Here is a 16,877-nt window from a genome sequence, read left to right as displayed (position 1 = left end):
GCCCTGGTGGGACGTCACTTCCATGACGGGCTTCAAAGTGTTTCTTGGCATCCAATTAGTAGATGTCAATGGAACCTGACAGGACTTTCGACGGCAGAGAACGAAACGACAAAGCGGTAAACCGGAGAACGTCATACAAGAGAACAAAACCCTGAAATAATTGGGGAAATCGGGTACAGCCCGACATTTTTTGAGTTCCTGCGGCACACGGAGCCATCTCTCGAAACAGCCTCAATTCAATAACTCGGCAACACACATTTAATCCGGAGAACATCAAGACGGGCTCAAGTCGAGCACCGTTTTCGCGGAATTGGGAATTCGGGGGGCCCTGAAAGGACCCAAAAAGCCCAAAGGCTCAGTCAGGCAGCAACCCTCCATTAAAGCCCGCGTTTGAGGGTCGTGGCCGCAGTCCAGACGAGACCGGTCCATAGACCCGGGACCGTGGGAGTTTAAAGAACCGCCATCCAGCGCTCTCTCCCTCCAAGCAAGCAACACCCCTCGAAAAGTCGACAGAACTTTTGCCATCTCCGCCAAGGGAGAGAGAAAAAAAAGGTAAAAGAAAAATAGAGGATGTCTCAACCTCTCTTCGGCCTCGTCCCTGCGGGGCAGCCCGTCATCGTCACGCCCACCCAGACGCCAACGCCAACCTCGTTCCTCTACGCCATCCCGCCCACGCCGCCAGGCGTCAACTCCAAGCCCTTCTCCCACATTGTCGTCTTCCTCCTTCCGGGCATCACCCTCCCGCCGGGGACCGCCGCCGCCATCTACCTGGTGACGCCCGACAGCCAGACCCAGGAGCCCAACACCAAGTTCCTGGGCGGCATCGGGCCGGGGAAGGAGAGCGCCATCTTCAAGCTGAGCCCGCCCACCAACGCGGCCGCCGCCGGGGCCGAGAGCAACGTCGTGATCGGCGTGTCGGTGGAGCCGGCCGAGTCCGTCAGCGCCAGGATAGCGGAGCTCTCGTCGAGCGGCGGCGGCATTAACGGCAACGGCGGCGGGGGCGACATGAGCGGGGCGCTGGTGCCTGCTTCGCGGCCGGCCATGGGGCAGCAGCCGAGCACATTAGTGCTGGCGCAGAGGATCATCAAGAACGCGTTCAACTTTCTGGCCAGTTTCAGCGGCAACGCCGGCCAGCCGGAGATGGTGCCGCTCAAGGCGTTTGAGGAATGGTGGCGGAAGTTCGAGGGAAAAGTCAGGAGTGATCCAGGCTTTCTAGAAAGGGATGAGTAAAAAAAGTTAGGTTGGGGGGGGGGGGGGGGAGGCTTCGGTGAGCTCGTCGCAATTTGGATTAGGCAGAAAACCAGAGGAGTTAAGCAAAATGAGAGAGGAGGGGATCTGTTTGTGGCTGGTTAGACTGGTTGATGAACGGGGCAGACATAAGGGTAGCCCGGCGGTCAAAAAGTTGTTGTCATGAATTATACCTAGTCTCTAGACATGTACATACTATGTACCATATCAACAATAACCTCATGAGGCCCGAGGCCATTACGCCGCGAGTAGGCCATTTAGATGAACACCAACCAGACGCCGGCAACAGCAAGAAATGACACTCGGTCTTCGCCGTCCCAAGCAAAAGCCGTACTCCAAAAAAAAAAAAAAAGAAAAAAAAGAAAAAACCTCAGCCCTCCATGCCTGCTGGACCCTCCACAGAAGATAAAAAATACTAAAGGGGTTAGATTAAACCACGTAAACAGCCAGCGCCCAGAGAAGAAGCGTAAAAATAATAGAAGTATAATCCCCCACACAAGAGGAACCATAATGCATTCCCCAAACCACCGCGTGTCCGCCACGCAGGTCGACAGCACTACGACTCCTGCAGGGGGGACATCAGCGGGCTCTTGAGCCGCGTCGGGCTTCCCGCCCTACTCCTCCTGCCAACGCCAGACATCGCCAGATGCGGCGAGAGCGTCAACCGCTCGCGGCTCTCGGTCCGGACCACCAGCCCGCTCCGGTCCAGCGCCGTCACGGTTGGCGACGCCAGGCCGTGGTGGTAATGATGATGGTCGACGACTTGCGGCGTAGACAGCCCAGACGAGAGGCCGAACCGCCTGGATGACGCCGATTTGGCCGAGAGCGCCGACAGCCCGTCGCTCGAGTCCGAGTACTCGTGGCCGTCATCCGACTCTACCTCGCCCAGCTCAAAGCGGCTGGCCTCGCCTTCCTCCATGACGCGCTCGTATGCGCCGCCCCACGAGGGTCGTCGACCGCCAAAGAATTTGGTCGCGAGCCCGGACAGGGCGCGCGTCCCGCCACCGCCCCCGTTCTTGCGCGGATTGCTGTGCCCTGGCTTGCGCTGCCGCCGGATGACTTGGCTGAAGCGGCTGTAGAGGCGCATGCGCCGCTCGCGTTTGCGGAAGAAGTAGAGAAAGAGGAACAGAAAGAACACAAATGCGAAGAAGAAGCTTGTGGACTTGGATTTCGCCTTGTCGAGAATGTCTTCGGCGTTAAGCTCCCAGTCATCGTCGGCTTCGCTGGTTTGGTTGCCAATGGGTTTCCAACTGGAGCCTGCGAACTGAAAGTCGTACGGAGTCCCTTCCACGTTGCTGCCGAAACCGACGGGATACCGGCCGTCACGCGTGGCCGGCGGTATTTGCCCAGCCGCGTAGAGAACCATCTTCCCGAGCGTCCAGCTCACTTCGATACCGTCAATCTTGTCGACTGGTTGGAAGGGCTGGAGAAACCCCCTCTCTTTGGCGTGCTCGAGAGCGCCCTTGGACGCATTCGCCGTTGGCACATCCTCAAGGCCGATTCGGGGAACACCAATCCCTTCGTGAAGGACGTTGAGCAGCCAAGAGGCTTTGAAACAAGCCTCCTGAGCAACTTTTATTCCATCCCCTTTTAGGCTATTCGTCTTTGCCTTGATCTGATCCCAATCACGGCCGCAAAATTCCTTCACTCGCCGCTGATAGGACGCGAAGTCATACGCCTTGTCGTCCTTGCCGCCGAACACACCGTGTGTCGTATGCCAATACTCCGAGACGCCGATGAAATGATTCACGTCGAAGTCGATGGCCGGAGCATGTTGACCATTCAGCAAGCAGGGGCTATCTTCACAAGGCTTGTCCTTGCCGAGCAAGGGATAGGTCAGCTGCAGACACTCGTCAAACTGCCCGGTGCCGATTAACGTTGGCATGCCGGACTCCCGCTTCTCTAACGGGTCACCACCCAGAGTTGTCCGCAACCCCCTCGGCAGACATGGGTCGGGTAATTCCATCTCGGTCTCCGCGTACCGCTCCCGGAGATTCTTGACATATGCTTCCCTCGCTTGGTTGACACCGAAACCAAGCCATGTCGTGGTGAAGACCTTGTATTCCGCAGGGTATCCATCGAGCGTGCGCAAGCGCAGCAGCTTGAGATCGTTTGCGTGTTTTTCAGCCTCAGTCGCATTCGGCGCGAACGCGATCTGTGCTGATGCGCCGCCCATGTCCAGAAACCCGTAAGTGTGATGGCCCTTGCCATGTTGATGCTTGTCTGGGTGATCGAATCCGCCCAAGAGGTAGTTTGACGCGATCCACCCATAGAGTCCTTCCGTTTCGCCCTTGATGACCTGGATGTGTAGGTCGCAGTCTGGGAGCGAGAACCGAGTGTTCTGCCGGAGATAGGAACATATCTCGCTCGTCAAGGCCCTTTGCTGGGCTTGCGGCAGCAGACGCATCCCTGCTGTCGCCATGAGAAAGATGGGCGTATCTTCGACCTTGTCCTTCGGTATGACTTTGAGCGCATGGTCGACCAACACCTGCAGATGGTTTGGTCCGACATCCTCCGCCTTATCAGCAAAAGTCGACACCCCAGGCCTGATCTTCTTAGTCCAGTCCTTATCAGTCACCAGCTTTGGGAGGTTGCGCAGATCCTCCGGAGTTGCACTCTGGAGCGCCTTCTCGGGATCTTTCCATCGGTAAATGTGTAGTCGAGTTCCAGATGAGCCGGCGTCCAAGATGACGCCCCATCGCCACTTTCTGCCCATCGAAGGGGGCCAAGGGCACAGGTGAATGTCAACAACCCGAAGTGTCTAGAAGAACGAGCGCCACTGCAAATTCGCGCCAGGGTTCCGCGCGAAAAAGAACTTATGGGAAGTTCGCAATTCGTGCAAACATCGAGTCGAGAAGAGAACCGACGAGGATTGTTCGGCGCCAAAGGGATCCAGACCCGAACGAACGAGCGGATACGGAGTGTTGGAGCGAGCGAAGTAACGAAACTCAATTCGTGGGAAGACGGTACAACTAGGTAAGGCGCATGGTCGAGGGTAAAGTCGAGGTAAGGTAACGAGAGGGGCCTGTAGGATTACGATCAAACGAAGGTACACAGCCCAAGCGGCTGAGTCGAGGTGAGCAGGTGGTTTGTTGCAAAGTTGTCAATCGCAGTCGCACTTTCTGGAGGAATAACATGGAGCGACACGTCCGATAACGTCAGGGGCGGGCGGCGAATCATGCAACGGCGGTTCGCCGCTAGCGTGCTTTTTTTTTTGTTAGGGGATGGCCTGAGCTGCTGTGGATCCGGATGGACCGCCGAGGAAGGTTGGCCAAGCACGAAACAAGTGGGGTCTGCAACGGCGCAAGCGGTACACATGACGATGGCACGCCAAACGCTGTGGGAAGCTGAGCGCCTTCGGCCTGTGTGCTCCCCTACACTTGCTATGGAAACGATGTCTGGGAGTTCAAACACGGGACGGTGGGGTTCGTTTTCCCAGGCGCAATACCCGGAAAACACCGATTGCGGGCTCTGACACAAGATCAGCCCCCCATACGCGTCAGCACCCTCCCTCCTGCCCGCCATGGACCCATCCCCCACGTTTCGCAAAACCGAGCTTTCGAACTTTGGAGATCCTGCCAAGGCAGCCATTGCCTTCTGTCTGCCCTGTGCATGGTGGATGGACATGTATGTACGGGGTACTCCGCAATTGTAAGATTGTCAATGTAACGTTCTCGTATTCAAACTCAAACAGCCGATGCAGATCGCAACGCGACACGGTTGCAATCCTTGACTGCGGTTGGTAGGTCGTAGCCCGAGTAGCGCGGAGACAAGTCTTGGATATCTCATGCTTGATACGAAGTAGTACCGTTCCGTTGCCGGGAAGTCATGGTGGGGTAACTTTATGACGCTGTGGTGTGTCTCGCAACCTGACTTGCTTTTCAGGAAGCCCCAGGAGCTGATTGGTTGCCGAGCAATACCACGCCGAGGTTACCACGTCCCGGCAGACAGAAGCGCTCAGGATGGATTGCAACTCTTGAGAGGGGCGACAATTCATTGAAGCGTCTCGCTTAGGCAACTGACGAGGACGCGATTAGCGTTCTTCGAGGCTTGGATGCCTTTCTCGACGAGACTTGTGTAGAGATCCGTGTCCGAGGCGGGGAGGTCCCCTCTGAACCAGAGATTTGTAACCTCGTCTCGGTTCGGCAGGTATGCGATGCAGCAGGCTGCCAATATCTTCTCGTGCTCCGAAGGTATGGGATCGACGACGATTCTCGGAGTGTCCTCGCCGCTGTCTTGGACAAGGGCAGCAACTCCACCGGCAACCGTATCAACACAGTCGATACCCGCATCGGCAAGTGCGGCTGCTGCCACGGTAATGCACCCGCTCAGGGCGTTCATCATGTCCCACACCTCGTCGCCCTGCAACTTGGACGCTTCCCGATCTTGATCGCCTTCGACGATGGAGACAATAATGTCAACACCGCTTTTCGGCCACCGGTCGGCAATGATGGCGCCACGGAGAGCAGTCTCGAGGTGGATGCCAAGGTCCCGCTCGCTAGGGTCGCGAAGATAACCACGCCTCTGCTTGGTCGCGAACGGAGCGTACTTGACATGGGTTGACAGGATGATGTGAGGTGAGAATGGGGCGGATCTCGGAAGTGAGCGTGGCCCATGAACCGAGCAACTAAGCTTCAGCCCAGAGACACCAGGCGTTGCTGAAGTCTCCATCTCCAGATAGGCGGATCCAGAGGCCGAAGGGGTCACGCCGGTTTTGAGGACTGCACCATGGTTAGCATGGCTCACACAGAATAATAGCCAGATCGACGTACACATTTTCCGGGACGCATTGGGAGCACGCGACCTGCCCTTTGCGGATCTGGGCTCCTGGAGGTCTGAATCATCGTAGATTGGCGGAATTGTGGCTCCGGCAGGGCCATTGATACGCCTCCTGTCTGTCATGGTTGGCTCCTTGGACCTTGAAATGGGAGCTTGTGTGCCCAATTCGTTGCCAACCCTGAGACCCTCTCCCTCGAGATTTGCAGCGGCAGGTCGTGAGAATCTGAGAAAAGGGGGTTCAAGGCCAGTTTCTCGGGTGAGATCGGCTGGAAAAAAGAACAAGCTGAATTTTTTTTTTTTTTTTTGGCCTTGTTGTTCGGTTGACGGGCAGTTTCTGTGAATCTTGCAACTGCTCACAGTGGAATGGGTGCAAGCCTCTTTCAGAAAGCCAAGCCACAACCATCACAAAGCCACTGGATCCGCGCTCGGACCACACACGAATTTCGGCAAAGTTTAAGCCAAAAATTTAGTCGAGCTGCAAGCTTTGCTTTCCTTTCTACAAAACTCACAGGTTGCTGCATCGCGGTTGAAGGTGCACAACAGGCACTTTGCCCGGTGAAGGCGATTGCGCGTCTCTTGCGCACAAACTGCTTGAGAAATGTTCTGGAGACCTCCACCATGGTTGTCGCATGGTTGCAGACCTGAGGAGTGTCCTTCGCGAGGTTTCTGCTGGTCCCTAGATCCGCCATGCGAGGAGGTCTGCCTCGCGACTCGCACCACTCTAACCGTTACCGCCTGAGCGTGGCCAGCTTGACTTTGGTGAGTACAACTGATTTGGCTTTCGTTTGTTTCCCATACCCTTTTATGATGATCTCTTATCCACAGTTCACGCGATTTCTCTGAGCGAACGAACACACATGCACTACCATCTGACTCGAACGACATTGAAGACCTTGCCGTTACTCAGGTTCTTTGAACAATTGACTGACCTGACAGCAGCTAGGCTCTCCATTTTCACATTGGATTAACTCAACCACATTTGCGTATTAGAAACGAGGTATGAAAGACAGTCCTTCAATTATTTATGCGTACATCTTTTTTTGCCATGATGAGATATCCCAATTCAGTTCTGCTTCTGAAGACAATTGAAGACACCCATATACCAAAAATAAACCTCTGATAAACCTTCCATCTCCTCTCTCCGCAACCATGATCGGTCATTGAAAGCCAGCTAACTTTGATCGAGGTTCCCGCAGGTTCTCTTCCAACACTTCCAACCCTACCAATATATGGTGATCAGTCTTCCCAACTCGATGGTACGTCGGCACGCCGATGTTGAATCACTTCTCTACCCCCACCCTGATGACAGAAGTCTATCCATTCAACGAAACGTACGCGCCAAGCCTTCCATCCGCACTCTAGCATCCTCGGATGTAATGACGAGTGGTGGTGTTGTTCCTTCGGGGGCGTAATTAGGCTTCCGTTGTCTGGGTTCGGCATGCATCGTTATGGTGCATGCCGACTTGGACCGGCACGTAGGGCTGAGTTAAAACGGCTTTACTGAAATTGGATCTTTCACAATGCTCTGGCTGTTCCTGGTGGGTGTAGAATGATCGCTGACATACCCAGGTTCATGTACTTCTAAGCCTCTGAGCGATCAGAGGCTATTGCATAGGTACAGTACTTCGTAGTGTAGGTAAGCGAAGGCATACCCAAACACGCCAAGTGGGCGTTGTGTTCGTAGTTTCCCCAAAAGGGGCGTTTTTGCAGAAATGAGCCCCCGAACTTATCAGTGCCCGATAAAATAGCGATAACACAAATACGGTATTTTCGAAATGAGTCCTCTGGGTGACAACCCGCTGTTTCATCTTCACTGGTGCTTGTGAACCAAGAAATGGAATTGTGTGGTGCCCACCAATCGGTGACAGTTGCGGATTCGTAATACACGATCGGACGGGCGATCTACAAGTGGTTGCCGTATGAAGAGATTGTGCTATATTATGCCCTTATTTTGGGAGATGGGCAACTTTTTAGCATTGGCGGCGGACGGATCAGTACTCCATACTCTAGTCTGTTCGGTAACTAGTCGACCCCTGCCGCCGTCCCGTGGGCGCCCAAGCGTGGGACGTCCAGGGGTCCGGAAGAGCGCCAAGCCTTCTGGGTGTCCTCCACAAGCGAAACGCCAACGGGCAGCCCACCGGATAGAGAGGCGGCCTACACGCCTCGTAAGCAAAGGAACACCTTTCCTTCATCAATCCTGTACGACGTCTTTGCGATTGCACCCCTACGACCGACAACCAGCCATGTGCTGACAGACGACGATCCTAGAAAATACTATTTCCGCAAGCCTCGATTCAAGTTCCTCGCTCAATCTCGGAGCTGGTGCGCACGCCCGCTGTCGCCGCACACGTATGCGCGTAAGGGGAAGCCTCCTGTCGGGTGCTGCACCTACTAGACCCTCCGTGCACGACCAATGCTCCCAATCGCATCAACGGGGTCCAAGGTGATCCCCCGCCATCATGTTGGCGGCTATTCGGATGGGTACCCGCGGGGCAAGACCTTCGACATCTCTCCTCACAGGTTCGCACCTTCTTGGCTCCTGGCCCTCTCCGGATTGATGGTCTATTTATTATTATACCTTCCTTTTTTTTTTTTTTTTTTTTTTGGCCTCGATGGCATCTCTCGACTCACAGGTGTCGCTAACGTGAGGCCCCGTCGCCAACCAACCCGGCAGGTACCAACCCCGGAGCGCAAACTCGGTCCACCGCAAACGAACCCAGTCGTTCGTGCGCCTCGGCATCGTAGCCGCGATCCTCTTCCTCCTCATGCTGTACACCTTATCGCGCGGGTCGTCGTCGTCGTCTTCCTCGGGTGCCCTCTCCGTCCTGTCCCTGGGGCTCCTCTCCTCGGGCGACACCGACTTCGAGCTCGAGACGGTGCGCTACTACGACCTGTCCAACGTGCAGGGCACTGCGCGCGGCTGGGAGCGCGAGGAGCGCATCCTGGTGTGCGTACCCCTCCGCGACGCCGAGGCCCACCTGCCCATGTTCTTCTCGCACCTGCGCAACCTGACGTACCCGCACCACCTGATGGACCTCGCCTTCCTCGTGTCGGACTCCAAGGACAACACGCTCGGGGTGCTGACCGAGAACCTGGAGAAGATCCAGGCGTCCGAGGACGAGTCGATGCACTTTGGGGAGATCTCCATCATCGAGAAGGACTTTGGCCAGGTGGTGAAGCAGGACGTCGAGAGCCGTCACGGGTTTGCGGCGCAGGCGGGCAGGCGGAAGCTCATGGCTCGGGCGAGGAACTGGCTGCTGAGCGCGGCGCTGCGGCCGTACCACTCGTGGGTGTACTGGCGCGATGTGGACGTGGAGACGGCGCCGTTCACCATCCTGGAGGATTTGATGCGGCATAACAAGGACGTGATTGTGCCCAGTAAGTTCTCCTGAGGATTTTTTTTTTTTTTTTTTGGGGGGGGGGGGGGAGCTCTTGAGATATGGGTGCTGACAAGAGACCGAACTGCAGATGTCTGGCGCCCATTGCCGGAATGGCTCGGTGGAGAGCAGCCATACGATCTCAACTCCTGGCAGGAATCGGAAACGGCTCTGGCGCTTGCCGATACCCTTGATGAAGATGCCGTCATCGTGGAGGGCTATGCCGAATACGCGACCTACCGGCCGCATCTGGCGTACCTCCGTGACCCCTACGGCGATCCTGACGTAGAAATGGAGCTGGACGGTGTCGGCGGCGTGAGCATCTTGGCCAAGGCCAAAGTATTCCGCTACGGTGTGCATTTCCCGGCGTTTAGCTTTGAGAAACACGCCGAGACGGAAGGATTCGGCAAGGTAAGCCGGGCCCTGGAATCCTGGATGATCGGGGAGATGCCTAACTCGTGGCTACAGATGGCCCGGAAGCTGGGACTCTCAGTCATTGGGTTGCCTCATTACACTATCTGGCACGCGTATGAGCCCAGCGTGGAGGATATCAAGCACATGGAGGTACGTCTTTATCTTTCTCCCTGACTAAGTCTGCGCGACTAAGACTGACACGCGCTAGCAATTGAAACGAGAACAGCTCGCTCAGGAACAAGCCGAGAAGGAGAAGGCAGAGAAGGCCAGGAAGATGAAGGAGTCCTTTAGCGATGCTACTGGGCAGTGGGAGAAGGACAAGGCAGAATTGCAAAACATGGCCACCCGAGAGAAGAAGAAGGAAGAAGCTGCTGCTGCTGCCGCCGACAACAAGGTCGACGCTGCCCCTGCAGTAGAGCAAGTGTCCAACGACAACGCGGGTGCGAAAGAGGGAGGTGGCAGGATGAAAGAGAAGGTCGTCGTCGAGGTAGACGAGGAGCTTGGTGGTGGCAAGGCAGGAAAGGCAGGAAACGCATGACAGCGGGCATGCTGGCCGGTCTCTTTGGCTCGTCGCTTTTTCTCTCTGTTTTCCCTTCTTTCTTTGTTCAACGTACAAGGAGGCCGGGACACGGTCCTCCTGGTCATGGTGTGGTGCATTCGTTACTCGTCGGATCGGGGTGGCAAGACAAAAGGGAGCAACATTAATACTGTCGTGTACAACTAGAACTCATGGATGGGGCGTTTTGGGTTGGCTTAGACGATCGATCACGGCTGGATCATGGAAATACATGCAGTCAGGAAGAGAGAAGGGAGCAAATCAACTGCACTCGGCTGCCCTATTTCCTGACGGGTCTTTTGGGCGCCGTCTTCACATAACATCTCGAAGAACACACACCGTGATGGTAAGTGTTGCTGATCTTCCCTTGATCACTAGGGTTGATGTCGGGTTGATGAGGGGCTCTCAGTTTCGCTCGGTGGGACCGCAGTGTTTGTATTTGCAGTGTACGGATTAAGGATACTTATATGGGGCGGCGCCTATGTTTAGCCGACCGAGAGCTAGCGAGTTCCACGGCCCTGATTGGCTCGAACCCCAGCAAACTGGAGGATGCAACAGGGGATAGATACACTAGGGAAGCTCCATCATGGAAACTTGCCTTGCTGCGGTGGCATTCACGGTCACCACGACTTCGAGGACTGACACGTTGTTGTAGTCCCTTCGATAGGAGGGATCTCCTCAGTTGTAGCAGGAATATCTTATGAGAACCGCTTGAATAGGCAGGGCTGGTCCGGAGCCTTGTAGCTTTTATTTATTTATTTTTTTTCGGTTTACATTTTCTTTGCGCAAACCTTGGCACCGTCACAAGGACATCTTGGCCCCATCGCCTTCCACGCACGCCCTCGCCATTCCTGGGCAACGGTTCTGAGCTCTTCCTTCCGACACCGAAGGGAGACGACAACAAAGCGCTGCCCGCCCCCTCGAAGCAGCGCCGGTGCTAGGAAAAACGCGGCTCCTTCAGCATGAGCCTGGATGCGCAGCTCGCTGCGCCCATGGATCCGGCCGTCGCAACCACAACACTCGGGACCTCAACCCCTCGGCGGAACCCTCCTCTGCTGTCCTCGCGCATGCAGTACCGGAGTCGCCCCGTCTCGGTAGCAATCGACCCTGTATCGCTCGTCATATCAGAATGCATATCCATCACCTCGGCGATTCAGAAACACGCCCGGTCCCCGCACTCGTCCGTCTCGGCCATCCTCGGCGGCAGCCCTAATCTCATCCAGCTCGTCCCGCCGACCACCGGCGGGCGCCGCACGCGAAAGTCGTCTGTCGATGCCGCCGCCGATGGCGCCGGCGATCTTGCCGTGAACCGATGGGGCCTGCGCGGGAAGAAGGGCAAGAGCATGCAGGACAACCCGCTGATCTCCGGGTTCGGGAGGCTGCGCCAGGAGCTGGCCGGAGTCAAAGGTACTTGGGCCGGCACAGGAACGGGCAGGGCAGGGCACATTGACGCTGACGCGCCTTCTCAGACATATACAGATTCGACTCCCTCGTGCTGCTCTATCCCTTCCTCCAGATCATCCAGGCCAAGGGCACCGCTGCCCCCGTCACCATCCTCGCGCTGAGAGCGATCCAAAAGTTCCTCGCCTACGGTTTCGTCTCCCCGGTCTCCCCGCGCTTCGCGCTCGCCATGCAGTCTCTCTCCGCGGCCATCACCCACTGCCAGTTCGACATAAGCGACTCGGCGCAGGAGGAGGTGGTTCTGCTCATGATCCTGCACCTGATGGAGGACATGCTGTCCGGGCCGGGCGGAGACATTCTCAGCGACGAGAGCATTTGCGACATGATGGGACGCGGTCTGACCATCTGCTCGCGGCCTAGGTTCTCCGAGGTGCTTCGCCGGACTGCCGAGGCGTCCATGGTGCGCATGGTGCAAATCATATTCGAGGACCTGAAGCACCTCGAGGAGGAGGCCGGGGAAGAGAGCGAGGCGTTGGACCGACAGACCAGCGGGGACATGGACTCGGTCAACATGGACCCCGCCGCCAACGGGACCGACGTTCCGGCGACGGGGCCAGAGGCGGCCGACGCCGCCGAGGCTCCTGCCGCGGCTCCCAGTGACCGTGGCGTGGCTCCCGGCGACGCGGCAGCCGAACCCGCCGGTGCCCCGAGGCCGTCATCAAGCTCGGCGCGGGAGAGAAGCCGCTCGGAAACACCCAGGAGCCCCGACGCGGACGCGAGTAGGCCGAGCACCAGCTCAGCAGCCACCGAGAGCGCTTCCTCATCGGTCGACCTCCGCCCGTACTCTCTGCCGTCCATTCGGGAGCTGTTCCGGGTGCTCGTGAGCTTTCTCGATCCTCACGACCGCAAACACCCCGATCAGATGAGGGTCATGGCCCTGCGCATCATCCACGTGGCGCTCGAAGTAGCAGGTCCGTCGATTGCCCGGCATCCGGCCCTCGCGTCGATTGCCGAAGACCAGCTCTGCCGCCACCTCTTCCAGCTCGTGCGTTCCGACAACATGGCCGTGCTTCACGAGGCTCTGATAGTGGCCGGCACGCTGCTCTCGACGTGCCGGGGCGTGCTCAAGCTGCAACAGGAACTCTACCTGTCCTATCTCGTGGCCTGCTTGCATCCGGCAGTGGAGATCCCACGCGAGCCCGGCATCGACCCGAGTCTCTACTCCGGTATCCCGCAGTCGCCCAAGTTGGTCAAGCCATCGCCGTCGCAACCGAGCAGCGGCCGTTCCACTCCCGTGGCTGTCAAGGACCGCCAGAAGCTCGGGCTAGAAGGCGGCGCTCGCAAGCCGGACGCCAGGCAGGCCATGGTGGAGAATATCGGCATGCTCGCGCGCATGCCCACCTTCATGACCGAGCTGTTCGTCAACTACGACTGCGACGAGGATCGCGCAGACCTGTGCGAAGATCTGGTCGGGCTGCTGGCTAGGAACGCCCTGCCCGATTCGGCCACCTGGAGCACCACCAGCGTTCCGCCTCTCTGCCTGGACGCGCTCCTTCGCTTCATACAGTTCATCGCCGAGAGGTTGGACCAAGCCCCCGAGACCGAGGGATACCCTGACCCGGCAGCGCTGCGAGAGAGGCGGCGCAGGAAGAAGCTCATCATCGAGGGCGCCAACAAGTTCAATGAGAACCCCAAGGGCGGACTCGCCTACCTCCAGGAGAAGGGCATCATCGAGGACGCCAGCGATCCGACTTGTGTCGCCAGGTTCCTTCAGGGTACCTCCAGGATCAACAAGAAGATTCTCGGCGAGTTCCTGTCCAAGAAGGGCAACGAACCCATCCTGGATGCCTTCATGAACAGGTTCGATTTCACCGGCAAGCGGGTTGACGAAGCGCTCCGGGTCATGCTGGAAACTTTCAGGCTTCCCGGGGAGTCAGCATTGATCGAGCGCATCGTCAACTCGTTCACCGAGAAGTATTGCTCTAGTTCAGTCCCCGAAGGAGTGGCGAACAAGGACGCCGTCTTCATCCTCACATACGCCATTATCCTCCTCAATACGGATCAGCATACTCCGACGCTGAAGAACAGGGCCCGGATGACGTTCGAGGACTTCTCTCGAAATCTCCGTGGCCAGAACGATGGTAAAGACTTCCCTACGGACTACCTGCAGGACATCTTCGACACCATCAGGACCAATGAGATCATCCTGCCGGATGAACACGACAACAAGCACGCGTTCGATTACGCCTGGAAGGAGCTGCTCCTGAAGACCGACGAAGCAGGCCCGCTGGTGCTCTGCGACACCAACATCTACGATGCCGACATGTTCGCCACCACATGGAACCCCATCGTTTCCTGCCTCTTCTTCGTCTTCATGTCCGCCACCGACGACACCGTCTATGCGCGCGTCATCACCGGCTTCGACGAGTGCGCTCGCATCGCGACCAAGTACGGCAACTCGGAGGCGCTAGACGAGATTATCTACCGGCTGAGCTACATCTCGACGCTCGGCAACGAGGCGCTCTCTAATACGTCACTCAACACGGAGGTGCAGGTCGGGGACAACAGCGTCATGGTCAGCGAACTGGCGGTCAGGTTCGGCCGGGATCTGCGCCCCCAGCTGGCGACGCTGGTACTGTTCCGTGTCATTACCGGCTCGGAGCATGTCATCAAGAAGAGCTGGAAATATGTGAGTTGCCGAACCCTCACCGAGCCCCTTATAGGAGCAGCCGTTCGTGCTGACCGGGACACAGATCATCCGCATCTGGCTCAACCTCTTTGTCAACTCGTTGATACCCCCGTTCTTCTCTACCGAGTCCGACAAGCTCGATCTGCCGCCCATCCCATCGCAGCCGCCGTCGCAAGTGATCGACCGCGGGGCGAAGCAGAGCGAGACCGGCTTCTTCTCGGCCTTCACATCGTACATTTCGAGCTACGCGGCCGACGACCCTCCCGAGCCGTCGGACGAGGAGCTGGAGAGCACGTTATGTACTGTGGATTGCGTGAACCAGTGCCACATGGGCGACGTGTTTGCCAATGTTGCGTAAGCGCTCCCAAACCCTCTCTCGTAGAGTCTCCTACCTGACGTTTCCTAGGCACCTTCCCAGCCATAGTCTCGAGGCGCTGGTGGATGCTCTGCTAGAGCAGATTCCGGAAGACAGCGGGCCTTCGGTAATCACGGTCAAGGCGGAAAATATCCCGCCGTCACCGGCCAATGGCCAGAAACCCAGGCAGAGCAACGCGCTCTACGACCCTGGCCTGGTCTACATTCTCGAGTTCTGCACCGTGCTGGCCCTCCGCGACAACGCCACCGTCGAATTGCTCGGAAAGCGCGTGGTGGAGGCCATTCAAACCATCCTGAGGGACGTCCCTCGCTATCACCCGATCCTGATCGAGCGGGCGACCTTTTATCTCTTCAGCTTGCTCCAGGCGAGCTACGTAAGTCTCTTGGACGCCCCTCGCTGTGTTTCGGAGAGCGTTCGGCTAACCATAACCGTCAACCCTCCTAGGACTATGATTACGTCCGGGTCCCCATCCTCCTCCACACCGTCTCGAGCTTCCCCAAGGATACTCTGGTCAAGGCCTCAAGCCTCGTGCTCCGCGGCCTCAGGCTCTGCACCGAGAAGCCTTGCCCGCTGCGGAACGAGATCATGACCTCGCCCGATTTCTGGGTCATCCTGCAAACCCTTGCTCCGATTCCTGACGCGGCGCCCACCGTGTTTGAGATCCTCGAGAACGGCGTCTCGGGAACGCCGTCGGCCATCATGGCCGACAACTACGAAGCTGCGCTCGCGCTGCTGAACGAGTTCGCCTCGATGGCGAGTGTCGGGGCCGTCGCGGAGCAGCAAAACGATCGGAAGCAGGGGCGGAAGAGCGGGCGGCCTGGGAAGCCTGAGAAGCCGAGGTGGGTTGTTCTTCCGGAAGATGGCGTTTCAGGGGGGCTGTTGGTATTGCTGACACGAACCAAAATCACAGCGAGAACGCCGTTGTCGAACGCGGCGTCAAGGCGCTGAATAACATCTACCGCATGACGGAGCGTATCCCCCATCTCATGAAGCAATCTCACCTGGAAAGCAGTGAAGGTGGGTTGATTATAGCTCTCCTCTCTCTTTCCCGAGCCTCGCTTCTGCGTTGTACGGATCTCCTAACATTGGCTACAGCCTGGTCGGCCTACTGGCTTCCCGTGTTCCGGGCGCTCACGACACAATGCACCAACCCGTGCCGCGAGATCCGCCACCTTGCCTTCAACTCGCTGCAGCGGTCGCTCCTGTCGCCCAACCTGACGTCGTCCGAGGAGGAGCACTCGGAGTGGACGGCCATCTTTGGCGAGGTCCTGTTCCCGCTGATCCTGCGCCTGCTCAAGCCCGAGGTCTTCTCGTCGGACCGCGACGGCATGAGCGAAACGCGCGTGCAGGCGGCCTCTCTGCTGTCCAAGGTATTCTTGCAGTACCTCGTCATGCTGTCCGAGTGGGATGGCATGCTGGATTTGTGGATCAAGATCATTGAGATCATGGATCGGTTGATGAATAGTGGGCAGGGTGATAGCTTGGTAAGTTAAGTCCACTGATCCGCTGGTTTTTTTTTTTTTTTTTTTTTTTGGAATTCGGGGTTGCGTAACAAGTACGGGATTGTGATTAACCGGACCGCCCGCGCAGGAGGAGGCCGTCCCCGAGAACCTCAAGAACGTGCTGCTCATCATGTCGACCAACGGGTACCTCGTGCCGCCAAGCAAAGACCCCTCGAAGGAGGAGCTGTGGAATGAGACGTGGAAGAGGATTGACCGGTTCCTGCCGAATCTGAGGGCGGATCTCGCACTGGAGGAGGAGGAGCCTGTGGTAGAGGCAACGGCGACGGCTACAGCACCGGCGGAAGAAGCAGGGGGTACGGCAGTACCAGCGGAGGCACCATGAAACGGTGTGTAATTGTGCTCTGAGCATGTCTATCTATCCGCTCAGGGCAGCACTTGCTATAAACTTGGCTGGGATGGATATTCCCGGACCATCAAGCGCGCCAGAGCCGAATAGGATTATCGGTTCAGATGTGTACACCAGGACGTGTGCCTTGTACCAGTTTGATTTTTGAGTCACGGCTGGTTTGTTGAG

General features: G+C 57.4%; 6 protein-coding genes across 6 annotated transcripts; 4 read left to right on the top strand and 2 right to left on the bottom strand.

Moving 5' to 3' along the window:
* Positions 1-570: 570 nt before the first annotated feature.
* MYCTH_2052653 (uncharacterized protein) lies at positions 571-1,230 on the top strand (the record flags this gene model as incomplete). The annotated part of the gene is made up of 2 exons (XM_003660374.1): positions 571-962; positions 1,011-1,230. The coding sequence occupies 2 exons, from the start codon at positions 571-573 to the stop codon at positions 1,228-1,230; spliced, it is 612 nt and encodes a 203-aa protein (XP_003660422.1).
* Positions 1,231-1,672: 442 nt separating this feature from the next.
* Positions 1,673-4,329, bottom strand: MYCTH_2314148 (uncharacterized protein). Its single transcript, XM_003660373.1, has one exon. It carries the CDS (start codon positions 3,962-3,964, stop codon positions 1,805-1,807), a length of 2,160 nt encoding a protein of 719 aa, XP_003660421.1. The 5' UTR covers positions 3,965-4,329; the 3' UTR covers positions 1,673-1,804.
* A 546-nt stretch (positions 4,330-4,875) lies between these two features.
* Positions 4,876-6,331, bottom strand: MYCTH_74015 (uncharacterized protein). Its single transcript, XM_003660372.1, has 2 exons — positions 6,021-6,331; positions 4,876-5,969 (listed from the first exon to the last, which is right to left on the bottom strand). The coding sequence occupies exons 1-2, from the start codon at positions 6,148-6,150 to the stop codon at positions 5,242-5,244; spliced, it is 858 nt and encodes a 285-aa protein (XP_003660420.1). The 5' UTR covers positions 6,151-6,331; the 3' UTR covers positions 4,876-5,241.
* Positions 6,332-8,119: 1,788 nt separating this feature from the next.
* Positions 8,120-10,481, top strand: MYCTH_2298723 (glycosyltransferase family 62 protein). Its single transcript, XM_003660371.1, has 6 exons — positions 8,120-8,226; positions 8,296-8,547; positions 8,702-9,405; positions 9,496-9,815; positions 9,873-9,968; positions 10,045-10,481. The coding sequence occupies exons 2-6, from the start codon at positions 8,441-8,443 to the stop codon at positions 10,354-10,356; spliced, it is 1,539 nt and encodes a 512-aa protein (XP_003660419.1). The 5' UTR covers positions 8,120-8,226; positions 8,296-8,440; the 3' UTR covers positions 10,357-10,481.
* Positions 10,482-11,176: 695 nt separating this feature from the next.
* MYCTH_2298717 (uncharacterized protein) lies at positions 11,177-15,854 on the top strand. The gene is made up of 5 exons (XM_003660370.1): positions 11,177-11,781; positions 11,844-14,464; positions 14,529-14,818; positions 14,871-15,213; positions 15,285-15,854. The coding sequence occupies exons 1-5, from the start codon at positions 11,337-11,339 to the stop codon at positions 15,786-15,788; spliced, it is 4,203 nt and encodes a 1,400-aa protein (XP_003660418.1). The 5' UTR covers positions 11,177-11,336; the 3' UTR covers positions 15,789-15,854.
* A 612-nt stretch (positions 15,855-16,466) lies between these two features.
* MYCTH_2314145 (uncharacterized protein) lies at positions 16,467-16,823 on the top strand. Its single transcript, XM_003660369.1, has one exon. It carries the CDS (start codon positions 16,473-16,475, stop codon positions 16,683-16,685), a length of 213 nt encoding a protein of 70 aa, XP_003660417.1. The 5' UTR covers positions 16,467-16,472; the 3' UTR covers positions 16,686-16,823.
* The last annotated feature ends 54 nt before the right edge of the window (positions 16,824-16,877 follow it).

This window comes from Thermothelomyces thermophilus, chromosome 1, assembly GCF_000226095.1.
Source record: "Thermothelomyces thermophilus ATCC 42464 chromosome 1, complete sequence".
Classification (NCBI taxonomy): domain Eukaryota; kingdom Fungi; phylum Ascomycota; class Sordariomycetes; order Sordariales; family Chaetomiaceae; genus Thermothelomyces; species Thermothelomyces thermophilus.
The sequence above is the reverse complement of the archived record's forward strand: the minus strand, read 5'-3'. Positions and strand labels throughout refer to the sequence as shown.

Bases quoted from the DNA above. Each gene is read 5' to 3' on its own strand.
- MYCTH_2314148 (XM_003660373.1), bottom strand. From the start codon at position 3,964: ATGGGCAGAAAGTGGCGATGGGGCGTCATCTTGGACGCCGGCTCATCT.
- MYCTH_74015 (XM_003660372.1), bottom strand. From the start codon at position 6,150: ATGACAGACAGGAGGCGTATCAATGGCCCTGCCGGAGCCACAATTCCG. The intron at 5,970-6,020 runs GTACGTCGATCT...ACCATGGTGCAG, and splicing joins CAATGCGTCCCGGAAAATGT to TCCTCAAAACCGGCGTGACC.
- MYCTH_2298723 (XM_003660371.1), top strand. From the start codon at position 8,441: ATGCTCCCAATCGCATCAACGGGGTCCAAGGTGATCCCCCGCCATCAT. The intron at 8,548-8,701 runs GTTCGCACCTTC...CCAACCCGGCAG, and splicing joins TTCGACATCTCTCCTCACAG to GTACCAACCCCGGAGCGCAA. The intron at 9,816-9,872 runs GTAAGCCGGGCC...TCGTGGCTACAG, and splicing joins AGACGGAAGGATTCGGCAAG to ATGGCCCGGAAGCTGGGACT.
- MYCTH_2298717 (XM_003660370.1), top strand. From the start codon at position 11,337: ATGAGCCTGGATGCGCAGCTCGCTGCGCCCATGGATCCGGCCGTCGCA. The intron at 11,782-11,843 runs GTACTTGGGCCG...GCGCCTTCTCAG, and splicing joins GGAGCTGGCCGGAGTCAAAG to ACATATACAGATTCGACTCC. The intron at 14,465-14,528 runs GTGAGTTGCCGA...ACCGGGACACAG, and splicing joins TCAAGAAGAGCTGGAAATAT to ATCATCCGCATCTGGCTCAA.
- MYCTH_2314145 (XM_003660369.1), top strand. From the start codon at position 16,473: ATGTCGACCAACGGGTACCTCGTGCCGCCAAGCAAAGACCCCTCGAAG.